Here is a 27,624-nt window from a genome sequence, read left to right as displayed (position 1 = left end):
ATAATCGGACCCCCAAATTTGGCTTGCGATTGCTCTAAAAGAAGCAAATTTCATCCGATCAGGCCGAAATTTGGTACATAGTGTTAGTATATGGTCTCTAACAACCTTGCAATAATTGGTCCATATCGGTCCACTTTTACGTATAGCCCCAATATAAACGGACCCCCAAATTTGGCGTGCGATTGCTCTAAGAGAAGCAAATTTCATCCGATCCGGATGAAATTTGGTACATGGTGTTAGTATATGGTCTCTAACAACCATGCAAAAATTGGTCCACATCGGTCCATAATTATATATAGCCCCCATATAAACCCATCCCCTGATTTGGCTTGCGGAGCCTCTAAGAGAAGCAAATTTCATCCGATCCGGCTGAAATTTGTAAATGGTGTTGGTATATGTTCTCTAATGACCATGCAAAAATTGGTCCACATCGACCCATAACTATATATAGCCCCCATATAAGCCGATCCCCAGATTTGACCTCCGGAGCCACTTAGAGGAGCAAAATTCATCCGATCCGGTTAAAATTTGGTACGTGGTGTTAGTATATGGTCTCTAACAACCATGCAACAATTGGTCCATATCGGTCCATAATTATATATAGCCCCCATATAAATCGATCCCCAGATTTGTTCTCCGAAGCCTCTTGGAGGAGCAAAATTCATCCGAACTGGTTGAAATTTGGAACATGGTATTAGAATGTGGTCTCTAACAAACACGCAAGAAGTGGTCCATATCTGTCCATAATTATATATAGCCCCCATATAAACCGTTCCCCAGATTTGATCTCCGGAGCCTCTTCATCCGATCCGGTTGAAATTTGCAACGTGGTGTTAGTATAAGGCCGCTAATAACCATGCCAAAATTGGTCCATATCGGTCTATAGTTATATATAGCCGATACCCAATCACACAAAAATTGGTCCATATTGGTTCATAATCATGGTTGCCACTCGAGCCAAAAATAATCTACCAAAATTTTATTTTTATAGAAAACATTGCCAAAATGTTATTTCTATGGAAAATTTTGTCAAAATTTTATTTCTATAGAAAATTTTGTCAAAATTTTATTTCTATAGAAAATTTTGACAAAATTTTATTTCTATAGAAATTTTGTCAAAATTTTATTTCTATAGAAAATTTTTTCCAAATTTTATTTCTATAGAAAATTTTGTCAAAATTTTACTATTATAGAAAATGTTGTCAACATTTTATTTCTATAGATCGACGATATGGACTATGTGGTATATATTACTGTGTTATACCTCATTCACATTAGGCTCGAAATCGAATAAAAGTGGATTTGAAATCCTCTTTTTTATAAAGCAAATGACAGTTAAAACCTAGTAAAAGTGGATTTTGGAAGTGTAATGTGAATGAGGTATTAGGAAGTTTTAAGATACCTTGCCATCGGCTTCAATACAAGTTTCTACGCAATCCATGGTGGAGGGTACATAAGCTTCGGCCTGGCCGAACTTACGGCCGTATATACTTGTTGTGATTGATTTTTGTTTCAATTAAAAAAATTGTTGAATCAATTAAACTTTTAATTGAATATTTTTTAAAACTCAATTAAAATTTTAATTGGAAAATTTTTTGTGAAATTTTTTTCTGTGTATCGCTTCTTAAATACAAAAGTCACACATTTCAAAAAATACCAAAAATAATTTTTGTTTGCAGAAAATGGTTCTTAAACGATGAAATGTTTCGCTAAAACAAACGTCATAGTGTTTACAAAAATAATTAAAATTATTTTTAAAAATGACGCTTCTGTATAATTTTCTTATTTTGACTTGTGGTGCTTTTGTATTTAAGGCGAGATATTATCATTCCTTCCTAAGATGACATGTAAAATTAAACAAATTTTGTGACGTTTGTAGACATTGAAGAAGCATTCCTCAATAATTTTGCATTTGTGGTATCAACTCCAGCGGCGATTCAGCATTTTTTAAAACAGTTACAGAGACATGCCATTAAGACATGTGTCTTTTAATGTCTTTTTTGGAGATATTGACTAAACAGTAAGATGATAGAACCCAAGCTGTGGTCGCCCAATCAGAATCTTTCAAACCCCAAACTGAAAAATAATATCTGGATTTTGCTCGGCAAACATAGAAAGACTCTGAGGATGACTTCTGTTGACAATTTATTGATCGTGCAAGAAGAGGGCAGAGTAGGTGGTCTAGGGGATAATTGGATCCATGTCCTCAATACCTATTGGTCCAAATGATTTGACCTCGCCATTATTGAAGCATATTACTCAACTTTTCTCTTTGCAGTCCAAGAGCACATATGTGTAAATTAGCATAGGGATTAAACATAATATTGCATAAAAGTTCAATTTTTCTAGGATGGACTTAAAAGTTAAAATTTGAAAAATTCAACTTTCTATTTTTTAGTGTATTTTTTAAAAAATCAAATTGGTAAAGAAAATTTAACGACTTTTTAAAAATTTGAAAAAGTCGACATTCGACTTGAACGATTATTGTCGATTATTTCGTCAGAAGGATTTGCAAAAAAATCTGCTAAAACTGTAAAAGGGAAAGTAGTCAAAAATTTGCTGTAATAGTAAACATTGTCTGTTTTCGACTCGAATACATTAAAACATATTTTAGTTTGGAAGCCATCGTGGTGCAATGGTTAGCCAAAGGGTCATGGATTAAATACCAGTTTCGTTCAAACACACAGTGTATTATTCCCTCCCAGTAACGCTGGTGACATTTCTGAGTGTTCCAAAGCTTCTCTATGTGGTTTTAGTGCAATGTGGAACGCCGTCGCCACTCGAGCCAAAAATAATCTACCAAAATTTGAAGAAAATTTTATCAAATAAAAAAAGAGTTTGATCAAATTTTGGTGGTTGTTATGAAAAAAAATAAATGTTTCTTCAAAATGTTTTATTATTTTATTTTTGAAGTTTATTTATTATTTTTTTATCACTCCTAATAGCAACAATTTATTTGAGTGTATAAATATCCCTTGAGACTTTGATAGTATGACCTAAAATAAAATTTAAATTTTTTAAAATATTTTATATAATGATTTGTCAAAATTTTATTTCCATAGAAATTTTTGTCGAAATTTTATTTCTATAGAATCTTTTTGCAAAATTTTGTTTCTATACAAAATGTTGTCAAAACTTTATTTCTATAGAAAATTTTGTCAAAATTTTATTTCTGTGGAAAATTTTGTAAAAATTTTATTTCTGTAGAAAATTTTGTCAACATTTTATTTCTATGGAAAATTTTGTAAAAACTTTATTTCTATAGACAATTTTGTAAAAATTTTATTTTTATAGAAAATTTTGTCAAAATTTTATTTCTATAGAAAATTTTGCCAACATTTTATTCTACAGAAAATTTTATTTCTATAGAAAATTTTGTTAAAATCTAAACAAACTTTATAATCTATAGACTTAAAATTTAAGTCGGCTAATGCCCTGGGATGGTCGAAAGATATATGGGAGCTATAGCTAAATCTGAACCGATTTCAATTAAATTTGGCACACTTAAAGGGTGGTCAATTGGATTACTTTGTGGCAAATTTGAAGCCGATCGGTTAGTAAATGTACGCAATCTGACCCCATTTATCGAAATCGGGCGATACATATTTATGCGAGCTATATCCAAATTCAATAGCGTTCGTTCCTGTACCAAAAAAAAAAAACAAGTATATACGGCCGTAAGATCGGCCAGGCCGAATCTTATGTACCCTCCACCATGGATTGCGTAGAAACTTCTACGAAAGACTGTCATCCACAATCGAATTAATTGGGTTGTGGTATCTTAAAACTTCCTAACATCGTTTTCTTAATTGTGAGTTAGTTCATACGTGGTATATATTAGACAAAAAAGTTATGTATAGATAAGTCTACAAATAATTATGAGTCCACATTGACTTTTGCACGGTACTTAGAGAGCCAGAATTGAAATATGGGGGTCGCTTATATGGGGGCTATATATAATTATGAACTTGATATGGACAAATTTTTGTGTGATTGGGGATCGATTTATCTGAGGGCTATATATAACTATAGCCCGATATGGACCTAGTTAGGCATGGTTGTTAACGGCCATATACTAGCACAATGTACCAAATTTCAACTGACTCGGGTGAAATTTGCTCCTCCAAGAGGCTCCAAAACCAAATCACGGGATAGGTTTATATGGGAGCTATATATGATTATCGACTGATATGGACCACTTTTTCATGGTTGTTAAATATCATATACTACCACCACGTACCAAATTTCAACCAGATCGTTTGAATTTTTCTTTTCCAAAAGACACCGGAGGTCAAATCTGGGGATCGGTTTATATGGTGGCTATATATAATTATGGACTGATATGAACTAATTCCTGCATGCTTGGTGGATACCATATACTAACATCACGCGCCAAATTTCAACTGAATCAGATCAATTTTTGTCTTCCAAGAGGCTCCGGAGGTCAAATCTGGTGATCGGTTTATATGGGGGCTATATATAATTATGGACCGATGTGGACCAATTTTTGCATGGACCAATTAGAGACCATATACTAACACCATATACCAAATTTCAGCCGGATCGGATGAAATTTGCTTCTCTTAGAGGCTCCGCAAGCCAAATCGGGGGATCGGTTTATATGGGGGCTATATATAATTATTACCAATTTTTGCATGGTTATTAGACACCATATACTAACACCATGTACCAAATTTCAGCCGGATCGGATGAAATTTACTTCTCTTAGAGCAATCGCAAGCAAAATTTGGGGGTCCGTTTATATGGGGGCTATACGTAAAAGTGGACCGATATGGCCCATTTGCAATACCTATCAATAACAACTACTTGTGCCAAGTTTCAAGTCCATAGCTTGTTTCGTTCGGAAGTTAGCGTGATTTCAACAGACGGACGGACGGACATGCTCAGATCGACTCAGAATTTCACAACGACCCAGAATATATATACTTTATGGGGTCTTAGAGCAATATTTCGATGTGTTACAAACGGATTGACAAAGTTAATATACACCCATCCTATGGTGGAGGGTATAAAAACAAAACGCCACATATCAAATTTCATCAAAATCGGTTAATAATTGGAACTGGAATCCTGCGAACAACAAATATATGGACGGACACCAAGCGCTGGATCGACTCAGGAGGTGATTCTGAGTCGATCGGTATATACATTATGGGGTCTAAAATCAATATTTTTGGTAGGCACATTTTTTGGCAGATCAAAGTTATTATACCCTGACCACTATGTGGTTTAGCAGATATTTGTTTTTTAGCAAAAAGCAAATATTTTGCTTTTCCTTTCTCAGCAAACTTTTCGCCATTTTAGCATATTTTTCAGCTGAGTCTACTAACAAAATTCTTTGGTTGTCGGGTATTTACCTATTCTTCAAAAAGTCAATTCTTGGAATTTACAATCATTTGAAAAAGGCACAACAATTTTGAGACAATTTTATTTTATAGTTGAAACACACATTTTAATCGGAAATAAAATCATCCAAGATTATTGGTGTAAAGCAGTTTCTCAACATGATACAAATAGTTTTGGTAAGGAATAATTAAAGGCGTCTTGGCCATCTAATAATTAAAAAATAAATCAAAAGTTCCCCTTTGCAAATAATGCAATGTATTCCTCAGCCCTTGATAGTAAAACGAACAAATTTCATTGGAACTCTTGGAACCACAAGAACCATACGCCGTTACAAATGTTCTATACCGGAGAAGATGATAAATTTACAAAAGAAATTTCAAGAGAAGAATAATGTTCCCATACACTTAAAAGGAGGAGCAAAAGATAAATTATTGTATCTTACTACCATGGGACTAACAGGATGTGGTCTATTTTATACTATGATATTTTTGGCTGGCTATATAATAAATGATTAAAAAGATTGATACAATTAACTCTTTGGAAAAAAATATATAAGTCTTTGTCTTTATTGAAAAATGTTGTTTTTGAACAATAAAAAATTAAGAAAACAATGAACGAGATGTTTATGAAACATTTTTGATTAAGATTTAATTAAATTATGATTTCCTTTAGTCGTCACTAGCTATGATGATTTGCAGATTTATCTTCAGCATCGATTTTGTCGATAACACTTTTCAGGCAATCCTTCGTTGAGACCTTATCCAAATTACATAGTTTTGTCAAATCCATAGTGGCTATTTGTTCTATCATTTCTTTGATACGTTCCTGTTTGATTATTGCCTTGACCGATTGTTTGGGAGACAGCGTTTGTTTTTGATTTTTACTATGATCTTGTTTTTCTAAGGAATCATTTTCGATATGTTTACCTTTGGCACGGAAATGTTGTTCGATAAGACGTCGTATTTTTAATTTCGTTGCTTTCGTTTTGCGATTCACCTGGCCCAAGGCTAAATTACGAAGTTCTTGGAAATTAATTTCTTTGTGAACGGGAGTATCGTTCTCATTAATTTCCTCCGAATGGGGAAGATCTTCATAAGATTCTACGGTGGAGACTATGGCATCATCTTCAAGGCTTACAGCTGACCCCAAAAGTGTGGGTAGATCGTTTTCTTTACTACTAAGGGGAGAAGTATGTTGTGGCATTTGAATTTCTTGCTCTTGAAATTCTTCATCGTCATCTATATCAGCTGTAAGATCTTTGTCTTCTAATGAGACATTGTCGATAATTTGATTTGGTTGGGGAATTTCAATATCTTCATCTATTGCTTCGATTTCCAGAGAAACATTATCCCCATCTTGGTTATCAATACTCTCACTCCTTATTTCTTTACTCAGGGGAGGTATTTCATCCAGTTCGTTTTCTTCTTCTATAATCTCCTTGATAGGCTCTTTGTCTGAGGATTTTGCATAGGCATTTTCCTTAGAGGTTTCCAAAGAATCTTCGATTTTTTTATCCTTTGGCTGATTTTCTATTTCATCAGCTTTCAATTTTCTCTTTTTGTCTTTGATTTTATTAGGAGACTTTTCTTCCATCTCATCTCTAGAGTCCCGTTCTTTTCCTTCATTTTGGTTGGCCATCATATTTCCATCTTGTACTCCATCTAGTGATTTAGTTTTTCTCTTTTTATCCTTGGCTTTATTCTGAAGTTTTTCATCCATAGCTTCATTAGGTTCTTCAAAATCATCTTTTGTCTCCAGAGATCTTTTAGATTTCTTTTCCATTGTGTGATGTTCCTCAGTTTTTGGGTCATCGTTTAACATTTCCTCATCCAAGGATTTCTTTTTTCTCTTCTTCGAATCCTTTTTCTTTTCGCCTTCTTTAGTACTGACCGTTGTGCCCCTACCTGGTTTTCTTTTTAATATTGCCAAACAAGGTTTGGTTTTAATTTTTATAGGCATTAAGGAGCTGTACTGTATTCCAATGCTATTGAAGCAATCCACATAATCCATATTATCGAAATCATCTTGCAGTGAGGACCATAATTCATTGTTGAGTTTATTTTTAGCTTCTACAATTAAATGGGTATACTGTAAAGCTTCTTCTTTGGTATAGTTCATTTGTTCCTTTTTACAATAGCTGTGAAAGGGGAAAGGGAAGTAAGTATACAGTTCGCTATGTAGATGTACTATATTCCATTTTACTATACCTCCAATCATCATGAATTTGTAGAAATCTTGAAACACCACTTTGAGCTGCCAAATTGGATATATGAACGGAAACATTTGTTGAACCTGCTTCTAGTGAATGTAGATGTGTTAGAGCTACACCCCCGGGATAATTTGTTCCTGATACCACCAGCAAAAATAAGGTTACACATATATTTAGGAGTAAGTGACCTCCTGCGCATAACGCTAAGAATCCATGGAACACTGATTTGGCACTGTTAGACCAACTGTAAAGAAAAAAGTATGTACCTGGATCAGATTTTTAAGGTCTTCAGAATTTTTTCAGCAAATTTTGCTTAGATCGATGACAAATGGATTAATCGGAACAACAAAAGATTTCATGAGAAATAATTTATCGTCTCAAAATGTGGGCAATCTCAGGCCTATGGATTCCGCCTAGCATTGTCAAAACCTTGAAAGATGAGCTAAACCTTGAAGATGTGGTTCAGGAAATTAGCTTAGAACTTTCAATACTGCTTAGAACCTGCCCCTATTGGATGTGATTAGAGTTTGCAGGAAAAGCAAAAGTGTATGAAACCGTATTTATGCCATTCCAATTCCTCTCTTACCGGGGTCTCCGATCACAACGGTTTCCATGAATAGCACAACAACGCCTATGCTTTCCATTTTGGCATACATAAATAGGGGACTCAAGCAGCCCAAGTCGTGTCACAAGATGGTCCTCGTGGCTCTTGACCTATTAAGGGCATTCGATACAGTCAACCATGCCAGACTATTGGATAACATCGAGAACACTTTCCTGTCGGCAGGAACCAAACGATGAGTTCGTGATTATCTGTGCGGACGGCAGTCGTACGCGGAATTTAGAGAAAAAAGTCGAAATCCCGTAGAGAGAAACAGGGAATTCCCGAAGGCGCGATAATATTTCCGGCACTGTTCAATCTCTACTTCCTTCCACTCCCTCCAGACGGCGTTGAGTTTCTGTCATATGCAGACGATAGTACATTCATGGCATACGGGTCCATTGTTGATGACATATGCGATCGATTCAACACAAACCTTGCTGATCTTACCAGTTATTTCACTGCTAAAAAATTTGAGGATATCCGCCACCAAATCCTCAGCCACAATATTCACAACATGGGCGGCAGAAGTACGCAGACAGTTGAAGAGTCGACGGCGAGATTATTCCGACTACAACCTACCCCAAGATTCTCGGGGTCACATTCGGCAGCCTTTTTAAGTCATCTGCCCATGCCACTGTAATATGTGATAAGCTCCGTGGTAGTAACAAGGTCCTTAAGTCACTTGCCGGCAGCACTTGGGGTGCGGATAAAGAAACCTTGTTGACTGCATTTAAGGAAATTGGCCAGTCTGTGGTAAACTATTCAGCGCCAATGTGGACACATTAAACTATCGACACTCATAACATACAGATCTGTCAGAATTATTCCCTTCGAACTGCGATAGGCTGTCTCCGCAGCACACCCCTGGATTATCTTTATGTGGGGACCAAGACCTTTCCAGTGCGCAGACCAAATGTTGTCAAATTTCCTTTCCTTTGGATATGTTTGTAAATATTTTAGATTTATATTACTTTTAGGTTAAGCAAGTCTGTAGGGGTCAATGCCCATAGACATAAATAAAATCTGTGTCTCCTGATTTGGTATCGCAGTAGCCATCCAAATCACCATCTTGTGGATAGGCAACCACCATTCAGGAATGTGAGGTTGATCTTCACCTTCTAGAGCGCTAGATCCATTGTTAATACAGAGAGCATCTAGATCAGGGAGGTCTGACCAGAATTCATGAGGATACTGTAGCTGAAGCGGTGTGAAGCAACGTTAATCCTTTTCTCGGAGCTCGACTACCATCCACCGTCAAAAATGGGCCAGGATGCCATGATTGTACAGGAATAGAGGACAGGTAGAGATTGAACAGTGCCGGAGATATCACCCAATTTCGAACCCAATGCTAGTTCCTGCCAGTTGGGATGTATTCTCGAAGTCCTCGAAGAGTCTGGCATGGTTGACGGTATCGAATGCCTTCGATTGGCCAAGTGCCACGACGACCGTCCTTCGACACGGCCTCTATTAATGTGTGCAGAAATTGCATGCAAAGCAGTCATTGTACTTTCCGGGATCCATGTTGATGTTTGGCACCTAGAAAATTGTCCACAAGGCTGGGGAAGAGTAGTACCTCTTGGATACTGGAGAGATAAGGGATATCGGTCTGTACGATTCACCTTTACTCGAGTCTTTCTCTGGCTTCAATAGTAGAATCATCCTAACCATCTTCCAGACATCGGCTATAATGAGTGATTCCAAGGACAAATTGAGGAGTCTGGTCAGGTACTCAACTACCTGTATTCCCAGATGCTTTAGCATTAGCAAAGAAATTCTGTCGGAACCCAGCGCATTGGATGGTTTCGCGCTGTTTGTCACATTGGTATCTTGAGCAATGCTAAATTGTAGCGTATCATCGGCTTGTAGACCACGAATAGGACGAGTGGCTCTCATTTTCGCTCTTTAACTTTCGGGATGCTCGACAAACTGTCGGTTGAAAAATCTGGCGCATCTCTTCGGGTCAGTCAGCGTTACGCCGCCAAATGTGACTGAAATCGCATCGTTCCTTGTAGCGGGGTTCGAGAGGGGTTTCACTGTTGGACACAACTTACCTGTTCCGGTGCCTAGGCTACATTGCGCTAAGTGCCCTCACCATATGTTCCGTTTGTCCTCGTCAACTATCTTATTAATCTTCAGATTCAGTTTCCTGATTCAGCAGGGTTAGCACGCCGGCGTTCATCACTCTCGTCTGCGAGTTCCACCGCTTCTGGTGGGAAGTTGGGCCTCGCCTGGGCAATTCTACCAACGGGTATGAAACAAACGGCTTCTGCGTTGATGATGCCCGAAACTCCCTCTGAGCAACATGAAAATGGCAGGGTCTGGAGCTCACAGAAGCGGCGATCTGTGTATTCTCTGAACCCGTCCCAGTTGGCTTTCTTTTGGTTGATGTACGATCAGCTTTCAGAGATTATGAAATCGGTAAATCGCAAAAAGTTAAAACCGGGACCGCTTACACGATGAGATAAGTATCGTATCGTTTCCCGATGCTTGAAAACGATTTTAGATTTGTATTCAGATCTCATTATATAACCCGCGCCCATGGTGCAGAATCTTGCAACATACCCTTCAGGTTTATCGAGCTGTCGAGTTTTTGAGGGCCTTTATCACCCATTTTTCTGACTATTGTTATAGAGCCGATGTTCCATCTGAGAGCACGGAAGACTCGCCTTTGCCATCTTCCTACACCTTTTGTTGCCTGGGAATGCTTGAAAATTTGTCTGTATATCGTATTCGAAGTACGTGTTCCGCTTTTCGGTGATCTACCGAAAGGTCCTTTTTCTTTTGGACTTGGCTACCTTGTGGCTAACTTACAAGATGTTACCTTTCCGGACTTATAATAATACTGTAATTGCAATGAGTATACTGTAAATCCCTTAACAAGGACTTATTGAAGGACAAAGTATGGTGCCAGCAGCCACGGTAACTGCACGAGTATATTGAAATTTGTTCGTAGTTTAACTTTGCTTCAACGATCGTAGTTGAACTTTTGCTTCAACTACGTAGTTGAACTTTTGCTTCAACTATAATTGTAGTGGCACAGAATCTAGCACCATGCGCTTAAGTTTTCTCCATATCTGTTGAGTTTTTGGGACCGTTATCACTTAAAGTACATTCTCCTGAGTATGATCATAGAGACTCTCTTCCTTATGAGAGCACGAAAGACTCGCCTTTGCTTTCTTCTTACATGGTTTGTCGCCTCGGGATACTTGACAATTTGTCTGTATACCATAAATATGTAAGCGAGTTACCGTTGGAGTTCTTATATGCGTTAAATAGTTGTATTTGAAAGAGCTTCAGAAGGGAGCCACCGTGGTGCAATGGTTAGCATGCCCGTCTTGCATACACAAGGTCGTGGTTTCGATTCCTGCTTCGACCGAACACCAGAAAGTTTTTCAGCGGTGGGTTATCCCACCTCAGTAATGCTGGTGACATTTCTGAGGGTTTCAAAGCTTCTCTAAGTGGTTTCACTGCAATGTGGAACGCCGTTCGGACTCGGCTATAAAAGGGAGGTCCCTTGTCATTGAGCTTAACATGGAATAGGGCAGCACTCAGTGATAAGAAAGAAGTTCTCCAATGTGGTATTACAATGGACTGAATAGTCTAATTGAGCCGGATACATCGGTCTGCCAACTAACCTAACCAGCTTCAGTACTCTGCATCGAGAATTGTTGTTGACCGGTACGAATATTTTGGAGAAATTAGAGTACATAAATACAGAAGATTCCAAATGCCTGCATATTTTGTGCATGAAATAATGAAATAAGACCTCTGTTCTACTTCCATTGGTTGTTATATCAAGAAGTAATGATTAATAGAAGCAGTTTGGGGGCATTAGTATTACGATGCGGGAGGTGAAATTCTTGAATCGTCGTAAGATTAACTGAAGCGAAAGTATTTGGCAAATATGTTTTCATTAATCAAGAACGAAAATTAGAGGTTCAAAGACGATTAGATACCGCTCTAGTTCTAACCATAAACGATGTCAGCTAGCAATTGGGTGTAGATAATTTCATGGTTCTCTCAGTCGCTTCCAGGGAAACCAAAGTTTTGGGCTTCGGGGGTAGTATGAACGTATATCTGCAATTTAAACGAATTGGCGGAAGAGAACCACCAGGAAAAGAGCATGTAGCTTAATTTGACTCAACACGGGAAAATTTAGTAAGTCGAAATATAAGTTTGTATGAGTCCCAGAATCATCGATCCTAGTTAAGATTCTGGCATAAACATTCTTTTTATATAAGTGTTGGTACATCTCCTTGACTGAGAATCGTAGATTCGGATTGGGCTTCTCTCCAGATCTAATGCCTATTATATGCCAACCAAATCCATACAGCTGAACTGCATTTTTTATGCGCTCGCTAAAGATGTTTTTCTAGCTGGCACTGATTTTTGATGTGCGTATTGGGAAACTAGGCTTCCGGGAGATTGGTATAGGGCTCTTAATTAGCTAAACGTCATCTTCTTTCTGCCTCTAAATCAATCATCACTGCGTAGTGGTCTATGTTCATGACCATACCTATAGCCGAGTTTTTTTGAGTCATGATGGTAACATACATTGTGACATCCTGGAAGCTTCTGCGGACGTTCATTAGTAAGTCAGATGGTCTCATGTATAACACAGAAACTTTTATATTCTTCTCTGGAGCACATCACATCTCTAAGATCCAACTGTCAGTATGCAGTTGGCTTTCGTCTAATCCCAAGATTTTGGAATATTGTACATCCCATATTACCTTCAAATTAAATATAGAAAAAAATGAAAATATCTACTTACAGACGATGACATGCTGTAGCTGCTGCAAGATTAAGTACAGGAAATACATAGATTATAAAACGCAATTCCTTATGTGGTAATATCGAATAGATGGCCACAAAACCTAAAGCTGCTAGAACAATAGGTCTTATTCGTCTTTCTAAAATTAAACCAATTGGCACGAAAACTAAGGAACCAGCCATAGCTCTCGGCAAAGCGGAATAGAAATACCATAAAAATGGTGAAGTCTAAAAGTATGAAAACAAAGAGTTAAGGAAATTTACCATAGCATTAAAGTGTTTCAAAAAAGTGTCAAAGATATAAGTTTGTGGTTATTTGTTAAAGGATACACCCCAATCGGAGCTTTTGTTCAATATGGTATTATACCATAAAACTTCACCTTCGGGCCATAATAATCTCTTCCAAAAGAATGAATCAACAGCAATGGTACTAACTAGAATTATTATACCAGCGGGTAGTGCTATTTTTAGAATCCTAAAAAATATAAATTAGTAGTAGAAATTAAAACAATATAACAATTAATTCATATTTTTAGTTTTATTGCTTACCTTGCTATGGTTACTTTTTGATATAGTAAATGTAGCAACAATAAAATTCCCAAAAATATAATCAATTCCGAACGAAATACCAATATGGCTATGCCGGAACATATTATGAATGGTTTCGTTTGGTCATTTAACCAATAAGCCAAAGCATAAAGAACTGTAAAATAATGGAAATAAAAATAAAATCTATACATATGTATGGTAGTTATCATAGATAAAAAGTATACATGGCCGATATTTTCGGTGGGGCTTATTTCATTTAACCTCCATGGACTATATACAAAAATTGCAAATGATAATAGATTCCAATCGCACTACTTGTGGCGTTGCGGTTTTTTTAAAACTTCCAGAGTAATGTGAAAGTCGGGCGGGGCCGACTATATCATACCCTAAACCACACCTACTGAATTAGTAAACATAAGCATTTGTGGGGTAACATTGGTATAGGTTTGAGAGATTAACCGCATTTCCATATTTAAGAACATTAAGGGGTACATTTTTATGGGAGTTTCGTCACAATCTGAGCAGAAATGTCTGATATAATATATAGTTGTTGCTATAGTTGATTTTGCACCTACAGAGATAGTATATAACTAGTATTGAGTCCATTATTAAAAAAGAGGAAATCGCTCAATTAATGTGGATAATAAATAAAAATTCGTGAAAATCGGGCAATATTATGTTCTAAGAGTTAAATGTAAGTCTAACTACGATGGAGTAATACATGAAAGTTTGAAACTTGAGTAGCATTGGTTAATAAATAAGAGTATTATGGCCAACCGTCGAACGGAACGGACGTGTTTTTTCAATAGCGGATAAACTCATAGTAATAGGTACCTACTACGAATTTCAAGTGTGGTGGGATATTAAGCCACCATGCAGCGAAATTCCAAGTCATCCACTGGGTTGCTAACTTCAGGGCCCAGTGGACGGGTATCGACTGGAGTTATAAATCTGGGCAATGACCAAGAGTTAGGCCCAATTAGTCGACCTGTAGACGGGTCGACAGGTGGCGACACACTGACAAGTCGAACTTTTTCTAAGGTAACGACATCAAAAGGAGGTAATCCCTCACGAAAGAGATTCAAGGAACGCAGAAATGCTTTGTTTATCCTAAAGAAGTTAGGATCAGTCGACCCAAGCACGTTGTCGGCTAAACAAAGCGATTCCTTAAAATGGGCTCAAGGAATTCTTGAGACTGGAAAAAGGGAACGATCGCCGGATGAGCTGCCATCCTCCAAAAGGGATCAAAGATCGTTTGCCTCAGTTGCTAAAGATAGCCTTGTGATGGCTATCATTAATAAAGGAGCATTGGACGGTATGGTTCCAAAGCAAAAATGGGGGGAAATTGAGAATGCTCTATCTGTCGTCTACTCACAGGTACTGGAAAAGTTTCCCGGCCCAGATCCTCGACACCAAGAGGCTGGTTGGTATCAAGGACGATTTAAGCTAGTCGCATTTGAGGACCAGAGGTCTATAGAATGTTTTAAAGCTGCTCTGATACTAATTGGTGAAGTTTGGGAAGGAGCTGCTCTAGAGTTAGTCGAGAAGAAAGACATACCGGCTAGACCTAGAGCACATGCCTGGATACCTGCAAACCCTTCTGACCCTGAATCTATTTTAAATAGACTGAAACGATGCAATCCAGATCTTCCAACAGCTGATTGGAAGGTTGGCCGTTTGGATGAAGTGGATGGACCAAGACGGCATGCAGTGTTTATATTGAACACTCAGTCTTTGCCACATCTGGCAAAGTCCCAGGGCCGTGTATGTTATGGCTTTCATTATATCCAAATGAAGGTGTATAAAAACGATCAGCTAAAGGATTCAGAAATGGACAAGCCTCTGTCTGAATCAGAAGTAAGCGGATCCTCTTGCGAAGTCGAGGGAGATACCAAAGTTGAAGACATGGATAGATACCGTATGCGTGAGGAGGCTTCTATTGCCTCAGAACTCACCAAAGTCGAACCTATGGTTATTGCGAGAGTCACCGATATCTCTGAAGAGGACATTCTTGATGACTCGATCGAAGCGGCTGATGTGACGGTTGTTGAAAATCTCGATGGTCCTACGGATCCTCCAGATAAATCTTCATCATTGTAAGGCTGCATGTGCTGCCTTAAAAGTTCTCCTGATGAAAGGGGACATAGATATAGTTCTTATTCAAGAACCATATGTTTACAAAAACAAAATATGTGAATTAAGTACTCCGGGGTTCAAACTATTGCAGTATACTGGTAATGATGTAAATCGAGCCTGTATAATTGCTAAAAACGAGCTCAATTTGTTTCTGCTTCCCTCAATGTGCAATACAGACACTGTCGTTGCAAGTTTAGAAATAGCCAAATGCAAATATTGGGTATCTTCGGTCTACATGGGACATGACAGGGAGATGCCTCCATATGCCGTTAAGACCTTAGTGGAGGAGTCACTGAAAACAAAGGCGAAACTCATTATGGGATGCGATGCGAATGCACATCATAGTATATGGGGAAGTAGTGATACTAATGCAAGGGGAGAGTCGCTAATAGAGTTTATTTTGCGTACTAATCTGGTAGTTTGCAACAAGGGAGATGTCCCAACCTTTGTCACTAAAAACAGGCAAGAGGTTTTGGACATCACCTTGGCCTCGCAAGAACTAAATGAAATGATATCTGAGTGGCAGGTTTTAAGTGAACACAGCTTCTCAGATCATCGCTACATCAGTTTCAAATTTGATGTTCATATCACCAAGATCATATTTCCGCCAAATGTTAGGAAAGCTGACTGGAATAGGTATAGGGAATCGTTCAATATGATGATACCGGAAATAACAGAGACAAATATGAGAAATGTGCAAGATATCGAACACGCAGTGGAGCGGATTACTAAGGCCTTCAACATCTCACTGAAAGCTGCATGCCCTAGAGGAAAGCCAAGGGGAAAACATCGACCACCATGGTGGTCTACGGAATTAAGTAATATGAGGAAATCCTGCAGGAAGCTCTTTAACAAGGCAAAGTCCACCAGAGCCCCTGAGGACTGGGACGCTTACAAGAAGAATCTGAGAGGATACAAGCGAGAACTGAGAAAGGCTCAGCATAACTCTTGGAATGCTTACTGCAGCAGTATTGAGAATACGTCCGAGGCTTCCAGACTACGGAAGGTTCTAGCATCCACCAACTCCGCTCCAGGTTTCATTAAAACATCGGAGGGCAATTGGACAACGTCCAGTAAGGAGACGCTGGAGGTACTATTGGACACACATTTTCCTGGAAATCAGACGGTTGAACCATGTACTGGCGGTGCCACAGTTGCTCAGCGGTCGTTTCCTGTCGAGGAAATTGTATCGGAAACTAGAATAAGATGGGCGCTAAATAGCTTTGGACCATTCAAATCCCCTGGACCTGATGGAATTACTCCGGCGGAGTTACAAGCTGTAACTGACAAAATTATCCCCTGGTTGTCGGTGATATATAAAGGATGTATCAACTTATCATATATCCCAGGAAAGTGGAGGGAAACAAAAGTCGTTTTCATACCTAAAGCGGGAAAAGCCTCTCACTCGAGGGCGAAGGATTTCCGACCAATCAGCTTATCCTCATTCCTACTTAAGACTCTGGAGAGGATGATAGATATTTATCTTAGAACTAGCATCGATTCAAGTTTGTTCTCGAAACGACAGCATGCATACTCGAAGGGCAGGTCTACTGAGACCGCACTACATGAACTAGTCAGCTTTATTGAAAGCTCACTATCTGTCAAAGAATACACAATCGTGGCGTTTCTAGACATCGAAGGGGCGTTCAATAATGTCCATCCGAGCTCGATATTAAATGGACTGACAACTCTGAATGTTGATCCATGTATACTCAGGCTGTTAGACGAACTGCTAATGAAGAGACGTATTTCAGCCACACTAGGACAAGCAAACATACAAAGGTATGTGAACAGAGGCACTCCCCAAGGAGGAGTCCTATCACCTCTTCTTTGGAATGTTGCTATAAATAGCCTTCTGGTTACTCTAGAAAAAGAAAGGATAAAAGTGGTGGCATACGCAGATGATGTGGCTCTGGCAGTCAGGGGAAAATTCCCATCCACAATCAGAGATATTATTCAGAGGGCCCTCCGGATGACTGAGAAATGGGCGAAAGACAATGGTCTTGGGGTAAATCCTGCAAAGACAGAATTAGTCATGTACTGCAACGATCGCAAAACTCCCACGGTTAGGCCTATTTCCTTAGGGGGTATTGAAATTCCCTTTGGTGAATGTGCAAAATACCTTGGCGTTATTTTGGACAGGAAGCTGAACTTTAAGCTTAATATTGAAGAAAGGGCGAGAAAGGCAACTGTAGCTTTGTACTCGTGCAAAAAGGCAATAGGAAAAAAGTGGGGACTGAAACCAAAAATTGTGCATTGGCTATACACGGCAGTGGTTAGACCTATAATGCTATATGGTGTTGTAGTCTGGTGGCCGGCACTTCAGAAACCGACTTGTTTAGATAAAGTTCAGCGTATGGCGTGTTTGTGTATTTCAGGCGCATTCAGCAAGACAGGAACAAATTCCCTTAATGTCGTGCTGCATCTATTGCCTTTAGACATTTTGGCCAAACAGTCAGCTGCAACAACGGCTGTGCGGTTGCGCGAACTATCGCTGTGGTCGGAAAAAGGTTACGGTCACAGTTCTGTCCTCAAAACAATGCCAGATGTGCCTAACGTAGTGGATTACACTTTGGCGAGTCCACTTTTCGACAAAAAGTTTGAGACTCTAATCCCCAACAGTGAGGCGTGGTGCACACAGACCCCGGGGAATAAAGAATATATAGATTTCTACACTGATGGCTCCAAATTGGATGGACAAGTGGGGTTCGGAGTATATTCTAATAATCTGGAACTTCGAATAGCGAAAAGATTACCTAATCACTGTAGAGTTTTTCAGGCTGAAATATTAGCAATAAGAGAGGTGGCGAATTGGCTGAGAAGTAATGTTCCAAAAAATGTGGGCATTAATATATACTCAGACAGTCAACCTGCAATAAAATCCTTGGACTCTGTGTTCCTCAACTCGAAAACGGCCATCGACTGCCGCAAATCTCTCAATGAGATGGCTGAGCAGTACAATATTCACCTAATATGGGTGCCTGGCCATAGGAACATACCGGGGAACTGCGAAGCGGATGAGTTGGCAAGGCTAGGGACTACCTTACATATTCCAGGGGAACTAGAATTTGTTGGTATGCCCCTAGCTACCTGCAAGCTCATGCTGCGTGAGAAGGCTGTTATGATGGCAAATGTTCGATGGGAGAATTGCAAGGGTTGTAACGACACCAAGCAAATATGGCCCCATTTCAACTTAAACCGCACACTAGATATGCTAATGTTCTCGAGACGTCAGATATCACTCCTGATATCTGCTATAACGGGTCGCTGCCTGATAGGCGATTTTGCAAAAACTATTGGCGCGAAGTATAATGACTATTGTATGAGCTGTCATGATGCGGAGGAAAAAGAATCAATTAAACACCTCTTGTGTGAGTGTCCTGCATTTTGTGTAAAGCGCAAGCAACTTTTAGGAGCATATAGCTTCAGATTACTGGCGGATCTGGAAAACGTTAACTTAAGCAGTCTGCTACTGTTTTTGGAACAATCTGGTTGGTTCAACAAAGAAAAATAATCAAGAAGGTTCAGCGGTTAAAACTAGAAGTGCCCATATGTAATAGGTACTTTTAGTTAATGTGGTATCACAATGGACTGAATAGTCTAAGTGAGCCTGAATCTTAATCGGGCTGCCACTTTAACCTAACCTAACCTAACCTATGGCCAAAATTGAGAAAACCCGAACAATGTCTATATATATGGAAGGTATATCTAAATCTGAGCCGATTTGGATGATATTTTCCAGGTTTGGTTGCAACCACAGGGGGTGAACTTGTGCAATATTTGAGTAAGATCGGTTTATAAATAAGTCCATTTAGATAAAATTTTCAAAAATCGGGCGATACATATATATGGGAGCTATAGCTAAATCTGAATCGATTTCGATGATTTTTGCACATATAGTAAGTACTATAGAAATTTAGATTTGGCCAACTTTGAGTAAGATCGGTTAAAAATAAGGGGCTTATGGCCAAATTTGGGAAAATCGGGCGATACATATATATGGGAGCTATATCTAAATCTGAACCGAATTCGATGAAATTTTGCACACTTAAAGGTTGGCAAATTAGATTATTTTGTAGCAAATTTGACGCAGATCCTCTAGTAAATATGCGCAATCTGACTCTATTTATCGAAATCGGACGATACATATATATGGGATCTATATCTAAATTTGATCCGATTTTCGAAATTCAATAGTGTTCGTCCTTGTGCCGAAAAAACGCCATATACCAAATTTCATCAAAATCGGTTAATAATTGCGACCGGAATCCTGCGAACAAGAAATACATGGACAGATGGTCGGACACCAAGGGCTAGATCGACTCAGGAGATGATTCTGAGTCGACCGGTATATATTTTATGGGGTCTAAAATCAATATTTCTGGTAGGCATATTTTTTGGCAGATCAAAGTTATTATACCCTGATCACTATGTGGTTTAGGGTATAAAAAGAACTGAAGCAATTTTTAATAAAATTAAAAAATAGAATTAATTAAGAAAATTATTGAACATTTTTAATTAAAATATTCATTGTTAATTTCTAAATTACAAAAATAATTGGAAATTTTATTCAGAAATAATTTGTTTCATCGGTTCATTTAATTTTGATTCAAATCTTAAGAAAAATTAAAATATAACTATAATCGGAAAGCTCATAAGGAAGTAAAATTCTTTTATTTTTTTTTATTTTTTATTTCAAACATCAATACATAGGAAGCCTAATAAGGCCTATAATACATGTATTACAGACAAGGAAAGGAAAATTAATTATTAATAAATAAACAATACAGCAAATAATTGATTGCCTCAACAAAAAAAGTAAGTGAGTTTTTCGACCAAAATCAATTAACTTTTTGATTGAATCAACTAAAATATATCACAATTATTATACCATCCACTGTAGGATGGGGGTATATTAACTTTGTCATTCCGTTTGTAACACATCGAAATATTGCTATAAGAAAGTATATATATTCTGGGTTGTGGTGAAATTCTGTGTCGACTTAAGCATGTCCGTCGGTCCCTCTGTTGAAATAACTTGAAACTTGGCATAACTAGTTGTTATTTATGTAGGTCGGATGGCATTGCAAATGGGCCATATTGGACCACTTTTACGTATAGCCCCCCCTATAAACCGACCCCCAGATTTGACTTGCGAAGCCTCGTATAGAAGCAAATTTCATCCGATCTGGCTGAAATTTGGTACATGGTGTTGGAATATTGTCTCTAACAACCATGCAAAAATTGGTCCATATCGGTCCATAATTATATATAGCCCCCATATAAACCGACCAAAAGATTTGGCTTTCGGAGCCTCTTAGAGAGGCAAATTTCATCCCATCCAGTTGAAATTTGGTACGTGATGTTAGTATATGGTCTCTAACAATCATGCAAAAGTTGGTCCATATCGGTACATAATTATATATAACCCCATATAAACCGATCTCCGGATTTGATCTCCGGAGCCTCTTGGAGGAGCGAAATTCATCCGATCGGGTTGAAATTTGGTACGTGGTCTTAGTATATGATCTTTAATAACCATGCAAAAAAAAGTCTAGATCGGTGCAGATTTTACTTCCGGAGCCTCTTGCAGGAGCAAAATTCATCCAATCCGGTTGAAATTTGGTATGTGGTGTGACTATATGGTCTCTAACAACCATGCAAAAATTAGTCTATATCGGTGCATAATTATATATAGCCCCCATACAAACCGATCCCAAGATTTGACCTCCGGAGCCTATTGAAGGGGCTAAATTCATCCGATCCGGTTGAGAACTGAATTATATACGTATTGAATTATATAGTAAATTATATGGTCTCTAACAACCGTGCAAAAATTGGTCCATATCGTTCCATAATTATATATAGCCCCTGATCCCAGATTTGACCTCCGGAGCCTCTTAGAGGAGCAAATTTCATCCGATCCGGTTGAATTATATACGTATTGAACTGTATTTTTGTTTAATATATAACACCTATGGACTAACTTACATTTTGAAAGACGATGTTAAGAAGTAGATACCATGCCATCGGCAAGTATTACCATAACCCTAGTAATTCGATTGTGGATGGTAGTATTTATTAGAATTTTTTCACCGCACAATTTTTGTTTTGTTTTCAATCTCCGAAATCTCGAATTTCAGCATTTTGTAATAGAAATGTCTTCAATCACGAGAATTATAGTATTAATCAATTTGGAGTGATAATTTTTAATTGATTCCATTAAACTATTAATGAAATAAACCAACGTTTTAATTGAATCCAATTTTAAATTCAATTGAAAATTTTTTGATTATAATTTTTTGTGTGTAGTACTCGCCCATAAAAAGCAGAGCCTGTAGTAACAGTTTGCCTGTATAATCTAAACAAATTGGCATTTAGTTTATATTGATTCATGGTATAGAAATCACATATTATATGGGTCTCTATACACAGGGTAGCTGAATCGAAGTGGTACGAATATTTTCGCTTAAATCAAATTATAAAAATTAACATTATCATTATTTGAGATGCAAAATTAATTCAGGTGCTTGTTTTTAGGTTCAAAATCTGGTACGGGTGGTCAGTCATGTAAATTCAATCAGATTGGAAGTTTAGGAATTACTCAACGGGGAGATTTTTCCATAAGAGAACACAATGTTCGAGAATTCATCATGTTCCTTTGTTTTGTCGAGTTTAAATAATGTAATAAAAATATAGTTAGGTATATCACTCTTTACATGAATTTTCCAGTTTTCCTCCTTGGCAAGGGGTAATATCAGATTTGTATTTGACTATGGCGTATATTTCTGCGAATCAATCCTTAAATTATTACAGACTATGTAAGCTGTAAGTATAACTGTTATCGTCTATTTAAATACTTACCTATGGGTAATGCCATAATATTAGGCAATGGCCTGGACATATAGAAAATAAAATGAAATTGTGTCAATGTTATAAGACTAAACCAGAGACTAACATCTGAACCATAATGTTTAGTAATAACACGTTTCAATTTGGTCCAAGCACAAGCCACAATGGCCGAAAGAACGAGGCGAACTGAAAGAAACAGAAAAATAGTGTCAAATTTAATTGGAGAATGGAAAAGTAAAAAAATATTATGAAAATGATTACAACTAAATCAATTTTTTCATATTAAAGAAAGATAAATAGAGGTAAGTTTGAGTAAAGTGGAATTCCACACGCTCGGTCCTTATACTCTCACCTTTACCACTTTTCAGTCATCGTTTCTTATCAGAGTAAAAAATTTTGACGATGTCCATTCGAAAGTCAATGAAGGTCCTGAAAAGAGAATTAATTAAGCCAAGCCACCGTCTGCGGTTTTTGACCAGTCATAGCCGACACTTTTCTCGATTGACATTTTATTTATTTTTATTTATTCATAGGATATACTAAGCCTACAAGGCCAATAATTGAAGTACAACAATTTTCCGCCAAAAATGGAATCGTTTGTCCAAATTAATTAATTTTTATGTATCTCTAATAATTTAGCAAAAATAGTACACAACAAAAATGAATAAAAAGAAAATTTAATTTAAGATTGATTATAAACATAATCTCATAGCGGTTCGAATGCTGTAATTTTGTTATATTGTTATATTTGAGTCGGCCGATCCGTCAATCGACCGATTTTAAAACCTCTGAACGCCCGATGTATACAAATCAATCCAACACAGAAAAAAATATCACCAAAATATTTCCAATTAAAAAGTTAATTGAAGTTGAAAATTTTTTCAATTAATAAATTAATTGATACAATTAACTTTTTAATCATGATAGAAAATTAAGTTAATTAAGTCAATGATTGAACATTTTAACATTTTTAATTAAAAAATTAATTGATACAATTAACTTTTTAATCAAATTCGGAAGACTAATTCAGTTAAAAAAAAAATGCTGATTTTTTTTAAATTTTTAATGAAAAATGTATTTCAACCAATCATTTGTTAATCCAAATAAAAACTCTAAGCCAATCTAACTAAGTAATTAAAAATAGTTACCTTTTTTAATTAATAAATTAATTGCGTTTTGCAATCAACATCAATTAAATTTTTAATTGAATCAATTAAAAAATTAATTGAATTTTGCTGAAAAAAATCAATTAATTTTTTAATCAAGAATTTTTTCTATGCCCAATTAAAACTGTGATTGATACTATCATTTTCGTGATTGAAGACATTTCAATTAAAAAATTAATTGGATCAATTAATTTGGTGATTGAATCAGAAAAAAAAATTTTTGTGTGAATTGCTACGATTTGCCTAAAGGAAAACTAGCTAGATTTTTATAAGAGGTTCATAGGAAGGTCGACGACGATATTAATAAATGCAACTCCGTTATGGACTACACTAAGAGCCCTTTAAATATCAAAAAATGGAGGGAATTCACAAAGTTACTAATGTTATAAACAGCCTCAAATATTTTCAAAAATTCACAATTTTTTTAGATTGGATTTAGCATTTTTGTCGACAAAATTTAAATGATTTGTACCATTTTATGAATTATTACTCTGTTTTTAACCTACTTGAAACAAACAAAATTAAAATTACCCATTAAAAGGTTGAAAAAAAAAAACAAGTTATACAAAATTTTAGTAAAAGAACTTCCTGGGTAGTTAAAATAAAGAACATAATTGGGAGTGCATCTTCTGGAAGTGCTTTTAAAATTGTGCCTTTGGAAGAACTTCCAATTTTTTTTACTGGGCAGTCATAAACATGGACTCCGCTAAGCAAAACAGCAGCACTGACATCGTCAGTACTAGATCAACAAGTATCATGCTAAACTCTCTCAAAATTGTTTCTTAGTCTCAACAACAACAGGCTGTCTCCGGTAGCACGATGGAAGTTCGTTAGTCTCGCGTCCATCAGGCTGGAGTGGTTAGTCCATCATGACTTTTTCAAATGACTGCTGATGCAATTCATTCGATCCTAATTTCTTTATTCATATATAAGATTAAAAAGATTTAGATAGATTTTCCAACATCAAAAACGTCCATTCCCTATCATCTGTTAACAGTAACTGTGATTTTTAAATCGGCACATAGCTCCCACGGTAATGGGAATAAACAATTTTAAAAAGGGTGTTTTACGACACAAGTTAATTGCTCTGGTCTGGGGGTATTGTTAATGTGTATAATAGTTTATGTCTCATTTTTGTTCCAGTCCATTGCTAATAATCAATGGCTAACGAATTCATTAATGCTACGCTATGCCAATGTGATTAATTATTACCTATATATAGCGACCAATATTTATTGACCTCTAGAGCTTCGAACAGCATTATAAATGGTGAGGCCAATATTGAAATGAATAAGGGTCCAAGAAATGTACGTGGTACCACACCGGGAAATTCATGATGATCATACTAGAAAAAGGGCAGAAGTTCAATATCAATAATATGATGGATTAAGATAAGACATTATTATTACCTCTGTGAAATTATGACGCAAATATAAGATATCGTGTATGGCCTGCAAATTGAAACTCTCCTCCACTTTAGTAAAAGGTGTATAGACAATATGTGCCGCCGATGTTATAAATAGCAGCATATCCATGATGTGTGTGTGTACGGTATGACGATCTTCTGCCGTATTCCAAAGATAAAATGTTGTAGTGTCAATAATAACAGTTCAATATCTAATTGATGTGTCCCCTCTATTTGTATCTTATCATCGATAATTACATAAGTTATTCAACCATTTTTCCACAGATTCCGTTTATATCTTTGTTTCTTTACGACAACAAAATGCAAACTTTGTCCACTGCCGCACTTGCTTGCCTGTCAGCTAGAAAAAAAGCCTAAGACAAGTGATGCTGTTTGTTAAATTCGTTTTGCGTGAATATGTTGTGGCCAGAGAAAGCGCGTTGTGAACTAAGAAATCCGAAATCCAATCAATTACTAAATGTGTCATACAGTGCACATGAGATGGAGGAGCACACACGTCGTCGTTTGTTTTGTTTCTCTTTGAATGTCAGGCAAGAGCAAATACTATGACACCTCCTATGCGGGTGACCTGTTGACAATATTGGTAGAGCCAAGCAACAACAAACATATATAAAAAGCCGGCAATATTTTAGTTGTGTTTGGTTTTTCTCCAACAAAATATACGTAGAGATTTTTGATCAAAATAATGGGAGCAAACACTTGTTAATATGATGCTGTTGCGTAGGAAACGATATAAACAATCTAATACAGAGTTTTGCTATTTGTGCTCATATACATTTTCTCCGGCTAAAATTAGATTTTGTCCACGTATAATCATATGTAGTTCCAATCTATAGATTCATATATATATAGAGAAATTCATTTAATGCAATCTTTGATATATGGAACTAAGTAGAGGTGTATGATTTTAATTATGTATAAATTTTAATGAAAATTAAGGAAAATTAGATCCTTAGGAAGTTAAGCTGCTACAATTCGCTCGCCGGCAGTACTACGAACAAAACAAAAAACAGCTGATAAGTCACAGTAATCAGGCGTTGCCAATGCAATGTAGAGTAGCCAATCACACAGTATTAGGGATGCCAAAATATACAGCTTCGAGTTTTTTTGGGGCGAACGAAATTTTATTTTTAAAAATATTCTTTAAAAGCAAATAAAGAAGTGTTAATCACTTGTAAAAAATTCCGATTTAATTTCTCTTAATGCAAATACATTATCACAAAGGGTAATTTCGTTTATTTAAAATTTCGTTCCGAATGCAACAAATTGCATGCCATAAATTCATTGTAATCACGCGTTGCCAATGTAATGTAGAGTATCCATTAAACAAGGGATGCCAAAATATACAAACGGTTGCAACAGCTTCGAGTTTATTATTAAGGCCGGTATGCACCTCTAGCGAAAAATTTCATTCCCATAAGAAATGCTTTGCTATTTATGCTAACGAAATTTTCGGTAGCGTTCAATTTCGTAAGCTGGTACGCACCTCTAATGAAAATAACAGGTTTGTCAAAAGCATATTTTGGCAGCAAACATTTAATTTATTACAATCATTGTGTGCGTAAAAGTTTTAAAAGGTCTGTAAATAATAAACAAATTATTTGAGGAATATTTGGAACATATATTAACAATTTTTAAAAGCGATTAGCTGGTTTAAAATTTGTGTACACAGCCCTGTTTTTTTGTTGTAGACTTAAATAAATTTTTGCTACCGAAAATTTCGCTAGAGGTGCATACCGGCCTTTAGGCAAACGAAGTTTTATTTTATTTTAAAATATTCTTTAAAAGCAAATAAATAAGTGCGAATCGCTTTTCATAAATGCGGATTTAATTTCTCTTAATGCAAATACTTTATCACAAAGGGTAATTTCGTTTATTTAAAATTTCGTTCCGAATGCAGCGAATCGCATGCCATAATATCAAGTTTATTTTCTCTTAAAGAAAATACTTTATCAAAAGTATTTTTTATTTTGTGTAATTTCTCTATACTGAAATTAGTCAAAAATATATACTATAGTTAAGTAATAGAAGTTGGTTGTTGGGATATTATTTGGAAAAATCTATCGAAATATTAAGAATTATCGATTATTCGAACTTTGTTTACAAATCAAAGTACAGTCGGAAATCGATTTTTAATTAAACGTCAATAATCGAAATGTTGAAAAATTATTAGTTTGCACTACAAATCCCTATACCAACCGGCAAAGAAAAAATGTTGGCAGATTACACGATATTTTTGATAATTGTTACAAGTTTTTACTGGAAGTCATTCGGTTACTCCAAAAAGCATTTGTATTGTCCCCATGCATCCGTAATGTTCCCATAAAAACCGGCCCCCAGATTTGGTCCATAACGGTTCAAAATTATATATAGCCCCATGTAAACCGATCCTCAGATTTGATTTCTGGAGCCTCAGGGACGAATAAATTTCAAAGATCAAGTTCAGTGATGGACTATAAAGGCAGAAGTTTTGATATAGGGCCTTACCATAAACCGATCTGCCGATTTGATTTCTTGAGGTTTCTCACACCGCAAGTTTTAT

At 36.7% G+C, this 27,624-nt stretch overlaps 2 protein-coding genes across 2 annotated transcripts; one reads left to right on the top strand and one right to left on the bottom strand.

The window, feature by feature from the left end:
• The first annotated feature begins 5,384 nt into the window (after nucleotides 1-5,384).
• LOC142222227 (cytochrome c oxidase subunit 7A2, mitochondrial-like) lies at nucleotides 5,385-5,982 on the top strand. Its single transcript, XM_075292240.1, has 2 exons — nucleotides 5,385-5,543; nucleotides 5,634-5,982. Exons 1-2 carry the CDS (start codon nucleotides 5,526-5,528, stop codon nucleotides 5,880-5,882), a joined length of 267 nt encoding a protein of 88 aa, XP_075148355.1. The 5' UTR covers nucleotides 5,385-5,525; the 3' UTR covers nucleotides 5,883-5,982.
• Nucleotides 5,897-26,082, bottom strand: Alg12 (Alg12 alpha-1,6-mannosyltransferase). Its single transcript, XM_075292239.1, has 8 exons — nucleotides 25,066-26,082; nucleotides 24,869-25,001; nucleotides 22,503-22,676; nucleotides 13,503-13,656; nucleotides 13,284-13,428; nucleotides 12,955-13,181; nucleotides 7,575-7,820; nucleotides 5,897-7,504 (listed from the first exon to the last, which is right to left on the bottom strand). The coding sequence occupies exons 1-8, from the start codon at nucleotides 25,189-25,191 to the stop codon at nucleotides 6,046-6,048; spliced, it is 2,664 nt and encodes an 887-aa protein (XP_075148354.1). The 5' UTR covers nucleotides 25,192-26,082; the 3' UTR covers nucleotides 5,897-6,045.
• Nucleotides 26,083-27,624: the final 1,542 nt, after the last annotated feature.

This window comes from Haematobia irritans, chromosome 1 (assembly GCF_050003625.1).
Source record: "Haematobia irritans isolate KBUSLIRL chromosome 1, ASM5000362v1, whole genome shotgun sequence".
Lineage (NCBI taxonomy): Eukaryota > Metazoa > Arthropoda > Insecta > Diptera > Muscidae > Haematobia > Haematobia irritans.
This window is presented reverse-complemented; position numbering and strand designations above follow the sequence as displayed.